At 48.0% G+C, this 18,150-nt stretch overlaps 1 protein-coding gene across 5 annotated transcripts in view; it reads left to right on the forward strand.

The window, feature by feature from the left end:
• DPF3 (double PHD fingers 3) overlaps positions 1 to 18,150 on the forward strand; it is a 300,997-nt gene that overhangs the window by 203,311 nt on the left and 79,536 nt on the right. For all 5 annotated transcript variants that reach the window (XM_019640433.1, XM_019640436.1, XM_019640432.1 and 2 more), the window contains exon 7: positions 15,048 to 15,185. In XM_019640433.1, the coding sequence (XP_019495978.1) occupies positions 15,048 to 15,185 (138 nt within the window). The remainder of the gene's footprint in view (positions 1 to 15,047; positions 15,186 to 18,150) is intronic.

An 18,150-nucleotide genomic window follows, 5' to 3' on the forward strand; every position in this document is an offset into this window, starting at 1 on the left:
TAGAGCTGCAATGAACATGGGAGTGCTAATAGGTCTTTAGGATCCTGATTTCAATCCTTTTGGATAAATACCCAGAAGTGGGATTGCTGGATCATATGGTAGTTCTATTTTTAATTTTTTGAGGAACCTCCATACTGTTTTCCATAGCAGCTGCATTATTTTGCATTCCCACCAACAGTGTACAAGGTTTCCAGTTTCTCCACGTCCTCGCCAACACTTATCTTTTGTTCCCAGTTTTTTCCGATCATGGTGATTACTCCTGCTAATGGGTGCTTCCAGTGTGCACAGCACTCTGCTAAGCATTTTACATACCTTGTTTCTGTACATCCTCACACTAACCTTGAGAGGCAGGGACAGTTAGCCCCACTTTCCTGTGAAAAAACTGAGGCTCAAAGAGGTGAAGGAGCTTGTCCAAGGTCGCACAGCTGGTTAATGCTAAAGCTGGGATGGAAATTCTGGTTTCTCCAACCCCAAGCCAACCTACCCCAGGACATCTCCACACACACTGCAGATTAAATATGCCTTGATACCTGGAGTTTCGTTTTCCTGCACACCTGATTTATGAGGTGCCCTGTCCACTGTTGGCAGATGGCCTCTAGGTGTCAGGTTGGCAAGCTGGAGTCTGGTAGTAGTTACAATTGAAGTGGAATGGAATGGATTATATAATTTTGAGCCTTTTAAATTTAAATCTATTACAATCACTCCCCCCGCCCCCTAAACTGGGGCATTAGGGTAGATTAGTGACAAAAGGCAACTAGATGTGAGTGATTGAAGCCCTTCAGAGCATGACTCATCTCTGTGTCATGCCCAGTATTCACACATCAGGAGTATGTCCTCTCAACTCAGTCTCCATATCAGTAAGAACTTTGTTCTCTACCACCCTCACCCCACAGACATAGATTTTTGTATTGTATGGTCCATGACTAAAAACGTGACTTCTTCAGTGTTGCCTCTGTTCTAGAAATCCAGGGGGGATGTAACTGTCCAGTTGGGGCCGTGTCAGAATTGGGTCTGGAGTCCCTTCCTGCTCTTCTTGGTGGTGGCACACTGGAGGGTAAAGGGCATGGGGCAAAATTCAAAGGTCTTGGTTCTACCCTCACTCAATGGCACCACTTTCCCCACTTGTCAGCGAGGGGCGCTCCTTTCTTCCCAGACAGCGGCTTAACAATGAGGCTCTTCACCCAGGAAATGATGTTGGATTGTGGGATAGTGTGGGAACTCTGCCATGCTTGGGCTAAGAGGAGCCATGGGATGGGTGACCTGGCGCCTGGGGCAGACACAGCTCGCACCCAAGGCAGTCCCAGAAAATTTGCTTGACTGCAACCTTCTTAAAATTCCTCTGGTTTCCCCCATACCTGAGTGCACAGGGAGAATCAGGTGACTGTTGCAGTCCTATTAAACATTTTTTTGAGGGCATTAAGGCCCCGCATTCTCTAAGACTCATGTGCTTTTAGCTTCAAGCTGCAGTGGAAAAGCCAATAATGCGGCCTTCAGGCTGGCTGCCCTTGTCGCTGAAGGGAAGCCAGGCTCATCACTCAGTTGTCACAGCTATTATCTTGCAGGTCCTTGCGTGGGGTGTGGGGTGGGGAGGGGTGAGGAAAGCTGGGTGCCCCAGAAACTTGATTTGTGGAGCAGGGCCTGTGGCATGGGATTGATCCCTAGAGATCCAGTGCATCTGTTATAGCAAAGCTGGGTCTGTTTAAATATTTAAATGTCATCGTGTCATGGACACAGGTTGCAGAGTGTCCCAGTAGGGCCAGCCGGAGGCAGGGCTGGGGAGAGAGAGGCTGAAGTTTCTCTGATACCTTCATATGCCCTCATTTCCTTTGCTCCTCTGCCTGCCTTCCCCTCCCACCGGCCCCACCCTCCAGCATTCTCAAGAATCTTGCCCACTGACCGCCAAACCTAGGTTTGCCTTTTCTGGGCTGTAACTTACACCCTCTTTAAGTTATTTCCTCATCCAATTAGAACCTTATTCTCAGCTAGCTTTTACTTGATGTAAACTTTGTGGCAAATAATTCCCATTAAGATATGGATGATCAATAACAGGTAGATATTAACATTTGTAGAGGTTCTTTTTATTAAAAAATATTTTTTTTCTGTGGAACTACTACCTGTTCATTGCTGAAAAATCAGAAATTTCAGATAAGCATAGAGGGGAGAAATAAAAATCACCCATAATTTTACTCCTCAGATATAAGTTACGTTTTGTTTTGTTGTGTACTATTTTAGGATACTCTGTCTCTGTCTGTCTGTTTCTCTCTCTACACACGCAGTAAGATACGTACCATTTTAACCCCTCCCCCAATTCAACATACACAAGGAACATCTTTTCATGTCAATAAAGCCTTTTTTATGATGACATTTTAGGGTTATAAAGTGCCTATAAAATACTGGCGTGTCCCAGTTTGCTCAACGTTCCACTTGTTGGATGTTGAGACAGTTTAAAATGTGTTCACTGTTAAAAACCATGTTGCGGCTATGTCTTTGCATAATGCTTTTATTATTTCCTAAAAGCAGAATTTCAGGGTCAAAGGGCCTGGTGCATAGCCTTTCTCTCATTGGAAGTCGTGGTGGGGGAAGATGTAAGCAGGCAGTAAGGTCAGTGCCGCCCGGGTTAGAGAGAGCTGAGTGAACAGGAATGTGTCCAGGCTTTGGAGTGAGAAGGCTGAGGTCAAACTGTGGCTGTGCTGCTTGTGATCTGGGACTTTGAAGAAAGTCATCTGGGCTGGGAGCCTCCATTTCTGCAGGTAGAGCAGGGACAGCACACGCGTGGGAAAGCTACACGTGAGAATGTGTGCAGAGATGTGTGCACATGAATGCGCTTCATGAATGTCTCTCCCACCTTTGCCTTTTCCTTATTTCCTATGTCTCCAATATAAATAGTTGGAAAGACAAGGCTGATACCACACGAGGAGGTAACACACTGCCAGGCAGTATTTCATTGACTGGATAGTGGGCCCTGTAGGAATTCAGGGGAGGGAGTGGCCAGGGGAGGGGCTGTGTGTCAGAGGGTGCTTCCCTAGGATACAGAGCAGGTCCTCAGTGAGTGTGTAATGGATTGATTTTGGTCTCCAGGGATGAAGGGGTGTGTGTGGGAGTGTGGGGAGAGGTAGTTATAGTGGTGGCAAAGGTTTGTTGACTTATATTATGGGTCTGGAATGCTCTGTGGGTTTCCTTTATGTTCAGTCTTTAACCCTCACAAAAGTGCCATGAGATAGATGCTATTAGGATCTTATCCATCCTACAGATAAGGAACCCGGGGAGAAGAGGGCTCAATTAACTTTCCTGAGGTTACACAGTGAATAAGTGGCAGAGCCAGGGTTTAATTCCATTCCTGCAACCTCCCCAGCACCCCCGCCCAGTTACTCACCTCTTACTGGAATCTACCTCGCTTGGCCTATATCCTTACATGTTGCCAACCCTCACATCGCATGACAACAGTTTGCTTCTTTGTCTGCTCTGCAAGCTGGACTGCAGGCCTTCTGAGGGCAGGGGCCATTTCATACTCAGCTTGCATCCCAGCCCCAGCAAAGCACAGTGGGTGCTCCCAAAATGTGGATGAATGTGGGATGCTTACGTCAGGGCAGGAGATGGACCAGCTTGACCAAAGCAGAGTGTTGGGGTAGGGAGATTGGGAGACACAGCATTAGACAAGGGTGCTGGGAGCGCCAGGCTGAGAGGAGCCTTTAGCAGTCAGCTGGGAGAAGACATGAAGCCTGGGTGGCGGTAATAGCAGGAACAAAGTAGACGGGGCCAATAAGAAAGACTTTATGAAAAAAAAAATCCACAGAACCTGGCAGAGGACAGACGGGGTATGGGATACAAGAGAGGAGGTGGCAACGATGACCCTTGAAGTTTTGAGCTTGGGTTGTGGAGACATGAGGAGGCTTAACTGGAATGTTCTAGAGGAGGAGAAGGTAATTTTGGGGAGTGGTGAAACTTTGACGTATGAGTTTGTAGAAATGGTAGGACATCGAGGCAGAAATGTTTAACAGATGCTAATGGATATTTGTTACCCCAAAAGAAGTAAGGAATTTATACCAACGTTGTAGGTGGATGAGGGCCTACCTCAGGTTAGGGTCGGTGAGACACACTGGGACCCACAGCTAGGTTGGGACCCACAACTAAAGCCAGCTCTGTATCTGAGGCAGCATTTGTGTCTGATAGCCCCCTCAGGGATTCCGAGAGAGTGTGCTGGGTGCATTCCCAAATGTTGGGGGGCTGCCATACCTTGTGCAGTGGGTCTGATTTTTCACTTTTCTCTGTTTATCTTTCCCAGAAATGCTGACAATTATATTTATTATTTAAATTGCTTTTATCATAGGATTAAGAGACGAGTTATATTTTATTTACCCTTTAAGCTAACTAAAGGCATGTTAATATAGGGCTCGCTAGAATAAAGAATCAAAGACACTGTCTGTACAAGGGATGATGGTCAGAAGAAGATGGTTCTCGAGTCAGAAGCCCAAGATTTGAACCTTTGCTCTGTCACTTCCTAGCCATGACCTGGGGAAATCACAGAACATCTCTGAGCCTTGGTTTCTTTTTCTGCCACGTGCGGACAATCAGGTTAACTTTAGAGGTTTTCAAGAGGGTTAAATGAGACTGTGTGTAGAAGCCGCACACTGCCTGGTTCATAGACACACTCAATAAGAATTTGTTTGCACTGTACCAAGTTAAGAAAGGATACTTATTTCACACCGAAGTTGGGCCTCCAGTTCTGTTCTGTGCACTGGCTACTGGAATTGTCAGGGACCAGGGAAGCGATCTGATAAAGTTAAATGAATGATCAAAAATAGCTAATATTTATTGACCATTTGTTGTGTGCCAGGCACTGTGCTAAGCACTTTATAGGATGGACTCATTAAGTTCTCACAACACTCAGATGAGGTATGAAGTATTATTATCCCTGTTTTACAGACAAGGAAACTGAGTTTGGAGAGATGAAGTCACTTGCCCAAGGTTACCTGGCCAATTAGCTGACACAGGAAGGCAGACCCCAGACTGACCAGAAGCCTGTTAACTGCTTCCCAACAGGGCAGGAAAGATTCCCACTAACGCATTTAATGCTTTGGTTTTGGGAGTTTCTGCATTTCTCTGCCAAGAATCAGAATTAGGTTATATAGTATTTTGAAGTGAAAGGCTAACTTATACCTGCTTTTCCTTTTTTAATCTGGGAGTCACACTTCGCATATAGTAAGTTCCTAAAACAAGCTGAATGCTCTCCTTTGATGGAGACACTGGACTTCCGGGTCACGGTCATCTCATAGCCCCTGGCTCTGCGCTCACTCCTGATATATGGGTCAGTGCCAGGCCCTGAGGAATGTGGCTCTAAAAACTCAGGATGTTACATTCCACCCCTACTTCAGCTCCCCGTGTTTCTACTTAGAAGACTTCAGTTTAAAATAAGCATCAAGTGACCTGGAAGAAAGAAAGGAAAGCAGTTGCGGACCTGGCTTGGCGGGTGAGGAGAGCGATGCAGGCAGCACCTGGGTGGATCCCGTGGCTGGGAGCCTACATTGCTTTTTTGTCACAGTTGAGGGAATAACTACTTCAGGAGGTGCACAGACCTCGGAGGACCCAGATTCAGGAGTTGTGAAACGCTAGAATGGAAGACTTAGAGATCATCTGATCAACCGCCATATATTACAGATGTTGAAACCAAGGCCAAGAAGGTATGGGGTTTGTCCAAGGGTGTCAGTGTCAGAGCCAGGGCCAGACCCCAGGTCCACAGAGGGCCACTCACGCCGCTGGCCTCTGGGCGTGAGGGTGGGGGAGGGGAAGCCCATCCGGACTTGCCCAAGAGGAACCCCTTGGTGCCTAGATGTTGTAGGAACTAAACCAGTCTTGAAACCACTACTTTAATCTCTTAAAGTTGGTAGAGCCATCATTGGCTTTTGAGAAAAGCTTGGGTATTTAAAATAGTCATAGGGATTAACACCCCACCCTGAGCACACAAGTCTGAGCTGGTGCTGGGTTTTGTCCCAAGCTGAGTCACAGCAGGACTCTTCTCCCACTTGGGGCTCCTACCCATTCGGGATTGGTGGTACAGGGATCCCTCCGTCCCCTAGGTGATTCTGCAGAGAGAAGACCGAGGGTTGTCTGGAAGGAGTCCTAAAAGTCTACCAACCAGTCTGGTAGGGTATGATTCTGCTGTTAAAATGGCCGGCCATTATTTCTGTCCCGGCCCCAGCAGCACATAGGGCTGCACTTAGAAAGGCTGAATGGAAGATAATTTGATGATGGAATGATTATGGAGGTGTGGGCAAGATAAAGGTACCGACAAGGGACAGGGAGCCCTCCCCATCCGGAGCCCCAAGAAGCAAGAAGGACACATGGCTTCCACGGAGGGCTGGAGCTGTGGAGGCGGCACAGCCCTTGCACCAGCATGCTGCCGAGACAGGGATGGGCAGGGCACCAGTCCTCAACTTCCCTCTGCTCACCCTCCATTGTACTGCCAGTGCCTCCCACAGGCCAAATGCCACCAGGAGCAGAGGGCAAGAGGCTGTAGAGGTCAGCTCCGGGCACTGGGGTGGGGGTGGTGGTGAATAGAGAATGACTGGCACATCTGTCAGTTGTGTGCTTCAAAGTCAGGCAGACCTGAGTTCCAGTCCTGGCTCTGCCATTTAGCAAGTTGCTTCAGCTCCCTCAGCCTCAGGGGTCCTCATCTGTAAAATGGAATGATAATCTTGACCTTGTGAGCTATTGTGAGATTCAGTGTAAGAGCACGTGCCTGCCTGACCGTCTGTAAGTATCGTGCCTTGGAGGCATCGGCAGATGACAGGCATTGCTGGGTTGATTTTTACAGATGAGGAAGTCGAGCTGCAGAGAGAATGAAGTGGCCTCCTCGGGGTTGTATGTAAGTGTCACAGGGCAGAGCTGGGAATGAGAATCAGCCGGTGACTCCCAAAGCCCAGGCTTTGTCTCCTGAACGCTCATCCCGTAATTGCTTTCAGTCTCTGCTTTCAGTCTCTCAGAAACCACTGGCTCAGATACCCACTGCGTGCTCCAAGTTGGGCTGATGAAAATGTGCCAGAGTCATTAAGTTATCAGTGGGGAAGGCGGCCGCTTCTCCCCGGCAGGAAAGCTTCTGCTGTCTGCTGCAGCCGGCTTTGTTCACACAAACTGCCCCCATTTCTCCTCCTCCTCCCCCTCCTCCTCCTTCCTCACCTCCCTCACCTCTGCTCGGCCCCCTCCTCTCTTCCTTCCAAGACAAGGAGTGAGTGGAGTAGGGTTGGAGTGTTTGTGTGGGTGGGGTGGGGTGTGCTGTAAATATTCGGAAGCAACTCTGAAGGTATTCGTAACTCCAGACAGGAGGTCCTGCCCAGAGAAGCCAGCTCTGGACGGGGAAGTGGGCAAGCACTATTTCTGCAGCTTGACAGATGGATCCGCCCCAGGGGGAAGGAGAGAGAGGAAGGCAAGCTGGACCTTCCTTATTGTCACAGCCATCCCTCTCCATGTGCGCCGTGCCAGGAACGCAAAATCCAGGTGCATGCTTGCCAAGGTGAAAAGAAGGACCTTAGGTTGTGCGCAGGCAGGGTTGACTGGTCCCAGGGGTGATGGCTTCAGAGGTACATGACGCAAAGGAGCTTGCCCTGGGGAAGGAGACTGGAGTGGGAGGGTGGGGGCACAGCCCTCTCTGAATGCTTCAGCAGTCTTGGGGCTCAGTCTGATTCTGCACGACAGATAATTCCAGAGTGAGATTGCTGACATGATAAAAGGATAGCAGATGGTTCTACTACTTTATTTTCAGAATGTATCTTCCCCACCCTCTTTTTCTTGCCACTCCATCACCCCAGACTTCAGAGGAGAAAGGACTAGGATCCCCCCTCCGCTTTTGGGTTTATATCCTTTGCTGATCCACTTTAATGGCAGCGTGATAATAACAACTGACAATGGCTGAGACTTACTATGAGCCAGGCTCTGTTTTAAATGTATTCTCTCACATGACCCTCACAACGTTGAGGTAGGTGTGCTGTCACGATCACCCCGGTTTTCCAGGGGGCATGCTGAAACCGAGAGAGGTTTAGCCGCTCACCTGAGATCCTGCCATCAGTCAGCAGCACTGCCGGAGTTTGAAGCCAGGCAGTTCAGATCCCGCCCACCCACATACCCACTGTAGATCCCGCCTCTGATGGCAGGGCCAACCCAGAAGAAGGGCCAGAGCAGCTGAAGGCACTGAAGTGATTGCTGCTGAGTGGCTGACCACTCTGGCCAGATTTCCAAGGTTACCTCAGAGGGGACTCAGGACTGATTGGGTCCTGTATTCACTGTGGCAGCAATTATATTACCACGTTGGCTGTTGGGCATAACTTAGTCCAAGATCTCCACCCTTATCCCCAGCAGCTTTCCAGGGCTGGCTGCATAATTTATGGGGCCTAGTGCGAGATGACAACGAGGGGCCCTTTGTTCAATAAGTATGCAGCATTTCAAGATGGTGACAGCAAAGCATTAAACCAAGTGTGCGCCCCTTCTGAGCCCGGATCCTGTCTGAATGCACAGGTCACCTGCCCGTGAAGCTGGTCCATCCGTATTCAGCGTATTGGGGAGACAGAAAGAAACACAGAAGGTGAAACAGTACTGATTTTCCTTCTAAGACAGTCAAAGCAGGATTTCCAAGGCATTTCTTTTCATCTAAATGTAACAGTCAGATCCAGATGCAATTCAACCAAATAAATCTTAAAAATCTCTTGTCCCTGGGATGAAGTCATTTGAAGCACTGGGACTCGGGTCAGCAGCTTCATTTTGGGGCCAGGAATCTTGCTTCATGATCTCCAATCCCTCCTAACCCTGCCTTTCAAATCCCCTCTGCTTCCCCCCACGCACCCTCCACCCCACCTCCTGTCTCCTTTTCTTTAGCCTGTGAGCCTGCTCGACAAGCACCACTCAGCCTCCCTGCCCACCCAGTCCCTTTTTAGCCCACTGGCCTCACTCTTTCCCTCCTTCCACAGCCATGCTGGAAGGAACAATCCGTCGGCACCATCACTAACTACTTCCTCCTTTCCAGGAGCACCCTTGCCTTCTGCTGTTTCGCCTCGTCCTCCACGAGGTTGCAGATTCCCTTCTCACTAAGGTTACCTCCTGTTTGCCAAATCCAGTGATCTCTTCTGAACCGCCCCCCCCCCCCATTTCTTGACCCTTCTTAGGCAGCTGACATTGTCCTGGCTCCACCTGTGTATGTTTCCAAGACTACTCCTCTGTAAGATGGGGGTGTGGGCTGTGTGAATAAATTTACCTGACGCACTAGAGCAGGCCTGGCACATGGCACACACTCAACGGCTGTGAGCAGTGGCCACGATTGGTGGTGGTATCATTGTTACCGTCATCTGGAAACCCTACTCCTTTTGCTTATGTTGCTCACTCCGGTGTGAGTCTTTCGTAACAAACTTTCAAAAAATCAGTTTTTCTTTCTCCACCAACTCTTAGGACACTGGTATTTTCTGAGCTCTATACTATCTCCACACCTTTCTTCTCTCTCTCCACAATCTCTCCTTTTCTCCATATCCCTAACTTCCATTGCTACCCGGCCAACTCCAAAATCCACATCTCTTTCCCAGGCTCCAGGTGTGTAAGCCAACCCCAGTTGTTCCTGTTTCATCCTTTAGCTGACACTGAGTGCTGGCCACAGGTCAGACCCAGTGCTGGTCACTGGGATGCAACTGTGTGCAATCACACAAGCCTGTCATGCTTTCTGCCGGTGAGAGAGACACACATTGGTACATGGTTAGTCCTCGGAAGGTAACAACCAGGGTCCTAATTTTGATCGAAAAGACTTCCCTGGGGAAGGACATTTGAACCAAATTCTGAGGGATGATGAAGCGTTAATCAGGCAAATCGGGGCTGGGAGACATTCTGGGCCGAGGGAAGAGCTTGTGCAAAGGCTCTGTGGTGGCAAGAAAAATGCTTAAGAAATGAAAAGGCCAGTGAGCAGGATGGCCAAGAAGGGGGTGAAATGTGGCATCGGATGAGGCTGGGGAGGGGAAGGGAACAGGCTGGGTGGTGCGTGGCAGGGAGGGCCGTGTTAGTCTTTCTAGGCATCTCCTTGCTGCTTACACTGACTCCTTTCTACCAGACTCTCTCTAACTCCTCTCCCACCCAGAAAGCCCTCAGTGTTTCCCACGTGGAAAAGTGACATAGCCTCTTGCCACCTTCCAATCCATCTTGTGCACTCGAGTCTTAAGTGGGGTTCCTAACACGTAAATCTGATTAAGTTGGTCCTCAGGGTACAATCCTCCCCTGACTCCCCATTGTCAAGATAAAGTTCCGCCCAGTCTCCTCTCTTGTGGGCCCTCCTCACGCCCAGCCCCATGCCTCCTTCACACCAGCCCCATGCCTCCTTCACACCAGCGCTACTGAATTTCCTGTAGTTCCCCAAAGGTGCTGGGTGGAATGTGCTCTTCTGTCTGCCTGGTGATATCCTGCTCATCTCACAAGCCACAGCTCATCCCACCTCCTCCTGGAAGCCGTCCCCACCGTGTGCTGGCCCCTTTGTGCAGGGCCCATGCTCACACTGGTGCATTTATCCCGCCTCCCTTCTTGCTTGTTGACATGTACTCCTCCTCTGCTAGACTGTGAACCCCTTGAGGGAGGGGAATAGGACTCATTTATCTTTCTTCTGGTGCCACAGGCTGGGCACAGATTAGGTAGTTAATAAGTGTTTTTCTTGAAGACCTAGTGATGAAGGAATGACTTGGTATAAGCAGGTGGAGGAAAAATGAAGTTTCATCTGGAGAGCTCTGCATATAGGGCCCGTGGTAAAGGGGTCTGGCTTCCAGGACCTTCATGTGCTGCCTGGCTCTTTCTTCTAATAGCTGAACACAGGTCTCAGGGCTGCCTCTCACTGCCCTTGCCTGCCACTGCCATCCATCCAAAGGGCAGGTGCCCCCAAGGCAGGCAACGTCCAGCTTAAATATATCAATCTTCTAGCATAGTGGTTTTTTGTTTTGTTTTGTTTTGTTTTGTTTTTAGATTTTATTGGGGGAATTGGGGAAGGGAACAGCCAAGTTGTTGTCCTTCAATCTTAATTGTGGAGGGTGCAGTTAGCTCAGCTCCGAGTCCAGTCGCCATCTGGCCGCCCATTGGCAGCTCGCGGCTGCTCAGCTCAAGGTGCCGTGTTCAATCTTAGTTGCGGGTGGGCATAGCCCACTAGCTCATGAGTGAGTTGAACTGGAAACCTTGTTAGCATAGTGTTTTTTAAACGAGCATGCATCAGAATCACCTGGAAACACAGATTGCTGGGCTCCACCCCAGAGGTCCTGATTCAGTAGGTCTGGGATGGAGCCTAAGAATTTACATCTCTTACAAGTTCCCAGGTGATGCTGTTGGTGCTGGTCTGGGAATCACTCTTTGGGAATCTCTGTTTTAGCAAAAGACTTTGCTCTAAAAATAATTATTCTCTATGGTGTTGGGCAAGGAGATATGGGAAGCTTTTTCGCTTGAGTTTGGTTTTGTAGGTTTTAAGGACTATTAGTATGAGATTAATGTGGATAGATGGATCAGATTCTATATATTTACCTCCTCCCCCCATCTGTAGGCATTTCCACAAAGTGTTTCTGTGTTCATTCATCAGCTAGTCAATGAATATATATATATATATATATATACACATACATATATATATATATGTATATATATATATATATATTTTAAAGAATTTATTGGGGAATTGAGGGAGGGGAACAGTGTTGGGGAATTGGGGAAGGGGAACAGACAAGTTGCTGTCCTTTTGTTCTTCAGTTTAGTTGTGGAGGACGTCGCTTCATTGGCCCATGTTGGTATTATCATTGCTCTTCCAGGGTGAGGCAATTGCCTGCCGGCCATTGGACGGCCGCTCACGGCGGCTCATGGTGGCCATTCATACTGGCTGGCAGCCATTCACAGTAGCCCATGTCAGCCCACTGCAGCCCCACTGTAGCCTACGCCATCGCCGGTGACTCACAGCAGCCCGGCTCCAGGTCGAGCTGTTGTTCACCATCTTAGCTGTAGAGGGCGCAGCGTCACTGGCCCTCCATGTGGGATCTGAACTGGGGCCCTGCTGCTCAGAGCTGGCGTCCCAAGCCAACTCTTAACCAACGCGCCACTCGGCCAGCCCAGTGAATATGTTTTGAATGTATAGTGTGCACATGGCAACATATGAGGTGGAGTTGTTGATATCAAGATGAAATCGATATGAAAGTGTCTTAAGAGAGGTCCTCTACTACAGACATAACTAATTCAAGGAGTCCAAAGAAGAAATGCCTGTTTGGATGGGTAGTGAGTTCGCCATCAGTGGAGTTGTCCTAGGACAGGCTTCTAAAGTATTCGTGGGAATAGAACAGTTTGATAGTTAGACCAAATCACTATTAAAATTCTGTGATTAAGGAAGACAGTGGTGATCGACATAACAAAATGGCACACATGAAATGCTGTGGTGGAGATTATGGTGGGGAGATCTGCGGAAGCAGCCAAGGTGGCCTCATGTAAATGCTGATATTATCATTTTTGTTTTTAATAAACACTTATTCCTTACCAAGAGTATACTTGGTGATGAAATGGGGTCATATCTAATGACCCCATAATTTGCTGTTTATTGACCTCATATCATTTAAAAGGTTACATAGAAGAAGCCACAAGCAGGCCCAGAGTGCGCCTCAAGGGCCTCTTTAGGTCTCACTTCATGAGTCAAATGGCATTGAGATGTGGAGTACCATTTAACTTTTTTGCAATATTTACAACAGAGGGAGGGAGGGGTAAGGAGGGAGGGAAGGAGGGAGTGAGGGAGGGAGAGAGAGAGAGAGAGAGAGAGAGAGAGAGAGAGAGAGAGAACATAAGTAGCCAATTGTGAGACTTGAATTTTTATAGTCACTAGGTCATCAATTTGAATTTCAGACTCTCCTCTTATCATGAAAGTCCAACCAGATCCCGTAGAAAGTCCCTCTTTCAGAAGCATTCAATGCTAAAGGCCCAGCAGACCAAGCTGAACCCCCTCGCCCCTCACTGTCGGCTATTAAGCATCTTTTATGTATTGGGTACTGAGTGAGATAGCTTACAAATATTATTTATAACCCCTTTAACCATCCTTCAAGGTAAGTAGTGCTATCATCATTTTCAGATAAGAAAGAAGGCACAGAGAGGTTATGTGTCTTGTCCAATTTCACACAGCAAAACTCAACTCATTTTTGGAAGTCAACATAACCATAAAATCAAAATGTGATAAAAGAGAGGTAAAAAATTATAGGTCTATCTCAAGTCTGATATAGCTGCAAAATGCAGTATTAGTGAATAGAATGCAACAGTGTATCAAATGGATAATAATACACTCTGACAAAAGAAAGTATATTCTAGGAATCAAGAATGGTTCAATAATAGGAAACATTAGGAAATCAGCATAATTCAGCATCAACAAACTAAAGAAGAGTCATATATTAGTAGATGCTGAACGGGCGGCCAATAAAATTCTGTAATAAAACTCTAAAATAGGAATAAGAGGAACTACTTAAAGATAAAGACTAAACATTAGCCACATATTTCATTCTAATGAATGAAACACGAAATCCAACCTCATTAAAAAAGGAAAATCTTGCTTTTGCCATTTAAAAAATTTTGCCTTGGCGATTTTTACAAACTAAGCTAAGAAGATAAAATAGTTTGTGCAAATTTGAGAAAGAGGAGATGACTGTCTATTTTTGCCAATGGTTGTAATGCCGAAAAAAACTAAGCGAATCTAGTAAGAAAAGAAACTTTACCACAAATAATAAAAACATTGGGCAAGATTTCCGGAAAATAGCCCTTCTCTATACCATGGAGTTCACATAGCCAGTTAACTTTGGCGCCTGGAACTAGGATTTGAACCCGGGTCTGACCATGAAGTCTGTGCTCTTTGTACCTTATGAAATATTTACATTCACTGCATAACCCAGTCATGTGAAAAGTGAGTCTCTTAAAGCTCGTAACCTCAGATGTTTCAGCAGATCAGGTGGGGTGTCCTCTGCTGGGGAAAGGTGGGCACAGGATGAGAGGGTGGGCATAGGATTTATTTTTACTGGGAGACTCTTAAGGCTTTTGCTACCAGCATTGCCACCCTTCCAGGGGCTGAGATACTGTCGGGGGAGACTGGGGGCGGTGGTCTGGTATTAAGTCACTTAGCCAGACTTCTGCTTCTGAGGTGCCGAGCAGCCAACCAGAGGAACTGCTCTCCCCATCTTCTTGGTCATGCGTATGTTGCTTGCTGCCCTTCACTCACAGCGTCCATTTCAGAGGGGGTGCTTGCGAGGACACATTTTCAGAGATACTGGGTATCAGGCTGCCGGGGCATCGAGGGCACAGCCCTTGGTTGCCACATCTACCAAGGATATCTTGGCTTCATGGTTCCCATGGCGGAAGTGGGCCAAACATGTTTTTCTGACACCAAACCACTGAGTGATACATCAAACAATATTATCCCTGTCAGACTGTCCTACTTCATAGAGTCAGCCACAGGATGGTGGAAGAAGTGCTGCGTAGGCATCTAGGAGACCTGGGTTCTGGTGGCCGTGCCACAAGTAGCTGTGTGTTCCCAGGCAAGTCACTTTGCCTTGCTGGGCCCCACTTGCCTCATCTGTGCCATGGGGAGTTGGACTGGATAGTCTCCCAGTCCAGGCTTCAAAGTAAAAATAATCATCACCCTTACCACGTGCCCGGCACTGTTTAATGCTTTGCGTAGAGGTTAACTCACCACAACCACCCTATGAGGTAGATACTATTATTATTCCCATTTTCCCTCTGAAGAAACTGAGGCACAGAGAGGGTAAATGACTTGCCTAGGGTCTCACAGCTAGGAAATGATGGAGCTCTGACGCAACTTCCATCCTCTACTGTGATGGTTTTTCTTTACCTGGACCCATGATGTGATAGTGGTGTTGATTCTTTCCAGGGGTAAGGGGTGTTGGGGGGGGGGGGACAGTTTTTAAAGGAAACCCAGCTCTGGGATGGATGGATGGGAGTCATTACCTAGGAGAATGATGGCAGTGGCCACAGAGGTTGCTGACATTTGCATAATCCCTTCTTTTTCCTCTTCTCCTCTCTAGTTTGCGGCAAGCGCTACAAGAACCGGCCAGGACTCAGCTACCACTACGCTCACACTCACCTGGCCAGTGAGGAGGGGGATGAAGCCCAAGACCAGGAGACCCGGTCCCCACCCAACCACAGAAACGAGAACCACAGACGTGAGTTCCCACCTGGATTGGGACAGTGATGAAGTGGGTGGGCAGGGCCGCTGACCATTCCTTTTGTCACCTGTGGCATCTTTTGGTGGTGACCTTTGATTGGTCTCAGTGTCCTGTGGTGAGTTGGCTCGTTCAACCAAGTGCCAGCTGCCCCCATGGGTCCTCTGAGCCCCAGGCTTAGAGTGAGCTGGGCAAGGGTGGCACACCGAGCTCTGCTCTCAGGATGGAAGGTGAGTGCTAAGGCCGAAGGGAAACGCCCTCACCTGGCCGTTGTCAAATGCCAGACCTGTTCCTCTTTCTCTCAGCTCCAGAAGATCCATTCACAACTGCTGACCTGTATCACCTGAGCATGTCAATTCATACAGACTTTCTAGATGTCTCCTTGGCCACCAAGAGATGTAGAATATTCTTGATTGATTGTCTTGGCTGTTAGGGGAGGTCACAATTTTGATACAGGGCTCTCCTGTCTTAGAAATACTGCCCGAGAGCCTCCATGCTCTTTGCTTGAGCACTCAGTCAGCAAACATGATCGGGTTCATCTGATATTTGGGATGCTGGGCTCGAAGACCCAAAATGATCCTGAAGATTTGTTTTTCCATTTCTATTCTTTCTTTCCTTCCAGTTATGAATTAGGGAGTCAAAAAAGACTTAGCATTCACCCCTGGACTTCCTCTATAACATTCCTTATGGTTTCTGGGCCTACGGTAACTTCAAAATGGGGTGGGATGATAGAAACTTTAGGACTTGCTTCAAGATGTAGTGTGTTCTAAGATTATTAGGTAAGCAGTAATTGTGGACATGCTGTGTGTTTTCTATTTTGTTCATAAGATTTGGTGGTAGGTTTTCTTTTCTTTTTTTTTTAAAGATTTTTTTTTTTAATTGGGGAATTGTGGGGATGGGAACAGTGCTGGGGAATTGGGGGAAGGGGAACAGACAAGTTGCTGTCCTTTTGTTATTCAGTCTAGTGTGGAGGCTGTTGCTTCACTGGCCTAAGTTGGCACCATCATTACGCTCTTCCCGGGTGAGGCAGATCAGTCGCCGGCTTCTGGACGGCCGCTCACGCTGGCTGCTGGCTACACACGGTAGCCCATGGCAACCCACTGTAGCAGGGGCTGCAGCCCACGCCATTGCTGGCGACTCACGGCAGCCCAACTCCAGGTTGAGCTGTTGTTCAGCATCTTAGCTGTAGAGGGCAGTGTCACTGGCCCTCATATGTGGGATCCGAACCGGGGCCCTCTGGCATCCCAAGCCAGTTCTTAACCATCGTGCCACTCGGCTGGCCCGGTGGTAGGTTTCCTTGAAATGAACAATTCAATGTAATTAAAAGGATGAGACCTTTAAAAATATTTCATACTCGAGGATTTGAGGGTGACTCCTGTGTGTTCCAGTCAATCAACTTAGTCAACTGATGCTGATGGGCTGCATTCACCACATATTTGAAACAATTAACGCACCTTGGCCAAGACCTTTCTTTGGATGGGGGTGGGTTTTTGCCTAACTCCCACCCCTCTTTCCCCTTGTCACGTTACCTTCTGTTAGTCTGCCCAGGCTGCCATAACAACATACAACAGAGTAAGTAGCTTAAAGGACTGAAATTTATTTTATCAGAGTTCTGGAGGCTAGAAGTCCCAGATCAATGTGTCAGCAGGGTTGGATTCATCTGAGGCCTCCCTCCTTGGCCTGTGGATGACCGCTTCTTGCTGCCTCTTCACATGGTCGTCGCTTTATGCTCGTGCACCCTTGCTGTCTCTTTGTATGTCCAGATTTCCTGTTTTTATAAAGACGCCAGTCAGATTGCATCAGGGCCCATCCTAACAGTTTCACTGTAAGTTTCCCCTTTAATCACTTCTTTAAACGCCTTATCTCTAAATATAGTCACATTCTGAGGCACTGTGGGTTAGGGCTTGAACATATGAATTTGGAGGCATTGGGTGGCGGGGGTGTGGGGGTGGTGGTAATGACAGTGACATATTTCAGTCCATAACACCTTCTTTAATTCTTACTCACTTTCAGAGTCCAGGCCTTTTGTGTGTCAGATACTTGTTTTCTTACCTACTGTTGTCAGCTGGGTAGAACCTGAAAAGCAAGGTAGGAGGGTCGACAGCTTTGCCCACCTCCCCTCGCCAGCTCCCAAGTAGCTACAAAGCTGAGGTCTGACTTCTCTTTGGGGAGAGGTTTCCTTGGTCCAGTCGCCCTTGTCTTTCAGAAAGGAAAATATTTGCATTTCCCTGTCACTCCTCTAGCTCTTCTCTGATCTAAGTGGCCAAGACGTAGCTATTGTCTCCTACGTGGAGGAGACAGAGAGTGATCTCCTTTGATTTGGGTTGCTACCTGGAAAGTATTTGTTGACTATGGCTTCTCTCTCTAAAGTATTTCTTAGCCTGGCATTGTTCCTCCTTCCCCCAGTGCTGGCTTATCTCCATGACATCCCTTCTCACGTGTCAGGCCACTTGGTTCTGTGCCTCGGTGCTCTACTCGCACTCTAGGGTTTGGAATGCTTTTCTTTTGTGTGTGTCTCTTTCGTGTGTGTGCACGGTGATGGTAACAGCAGAGGAAGGTCCCTGTGGTCCCTCAGGTGTGCTGCATAAGTGGATCAACGCCATCTCCTCCTTAGTTCTTCCTTCAGTCCCCCCTCCTGGCAGGCGGTTGACTTTCGAGATGGGCACTTGCACATTATCTCTGTCCCTCAGGATCTCCTCACATGCCCTCATGGGTTGCTGTCTTCTGCCTCAAGTCCTCACCTTGAGGCCAGACAGCTTTGCTTGGCAAGAAGCTGTGTCTTTCCTCCTCCTAGATGGAGACATCTTCCTAAGAATTCTCATGCTGCTGCCTGTTCTCCTCTCTCTGTGGGTTGGTTTGTCGGTGAGCACACTCTCTCCAGCCCCCTCTCTACCTCTCTTCTCCTTCTTATCCTGCTGATGAGAAATTGGGTTCTTAAAAAAGGATCGTCTGACTACCCACGGGT

Source organism: Hipposideros armiger, unplaced genomic scaffold, assembly GCF_001890085.2.
Source record: "Hipposideros armiger isolate ML-2016 unplaced genomic scaffold, ASM189008v1 scaffold_49, whole genome shotgun sequence".
In the NCBI taxonomy this organism is placed as follows: Eukaryota; Metazoa; Chordata; class Mammalia; order Chiroptera; family Hipposideridae; genus Hipposideros; species Hipposideros armiger.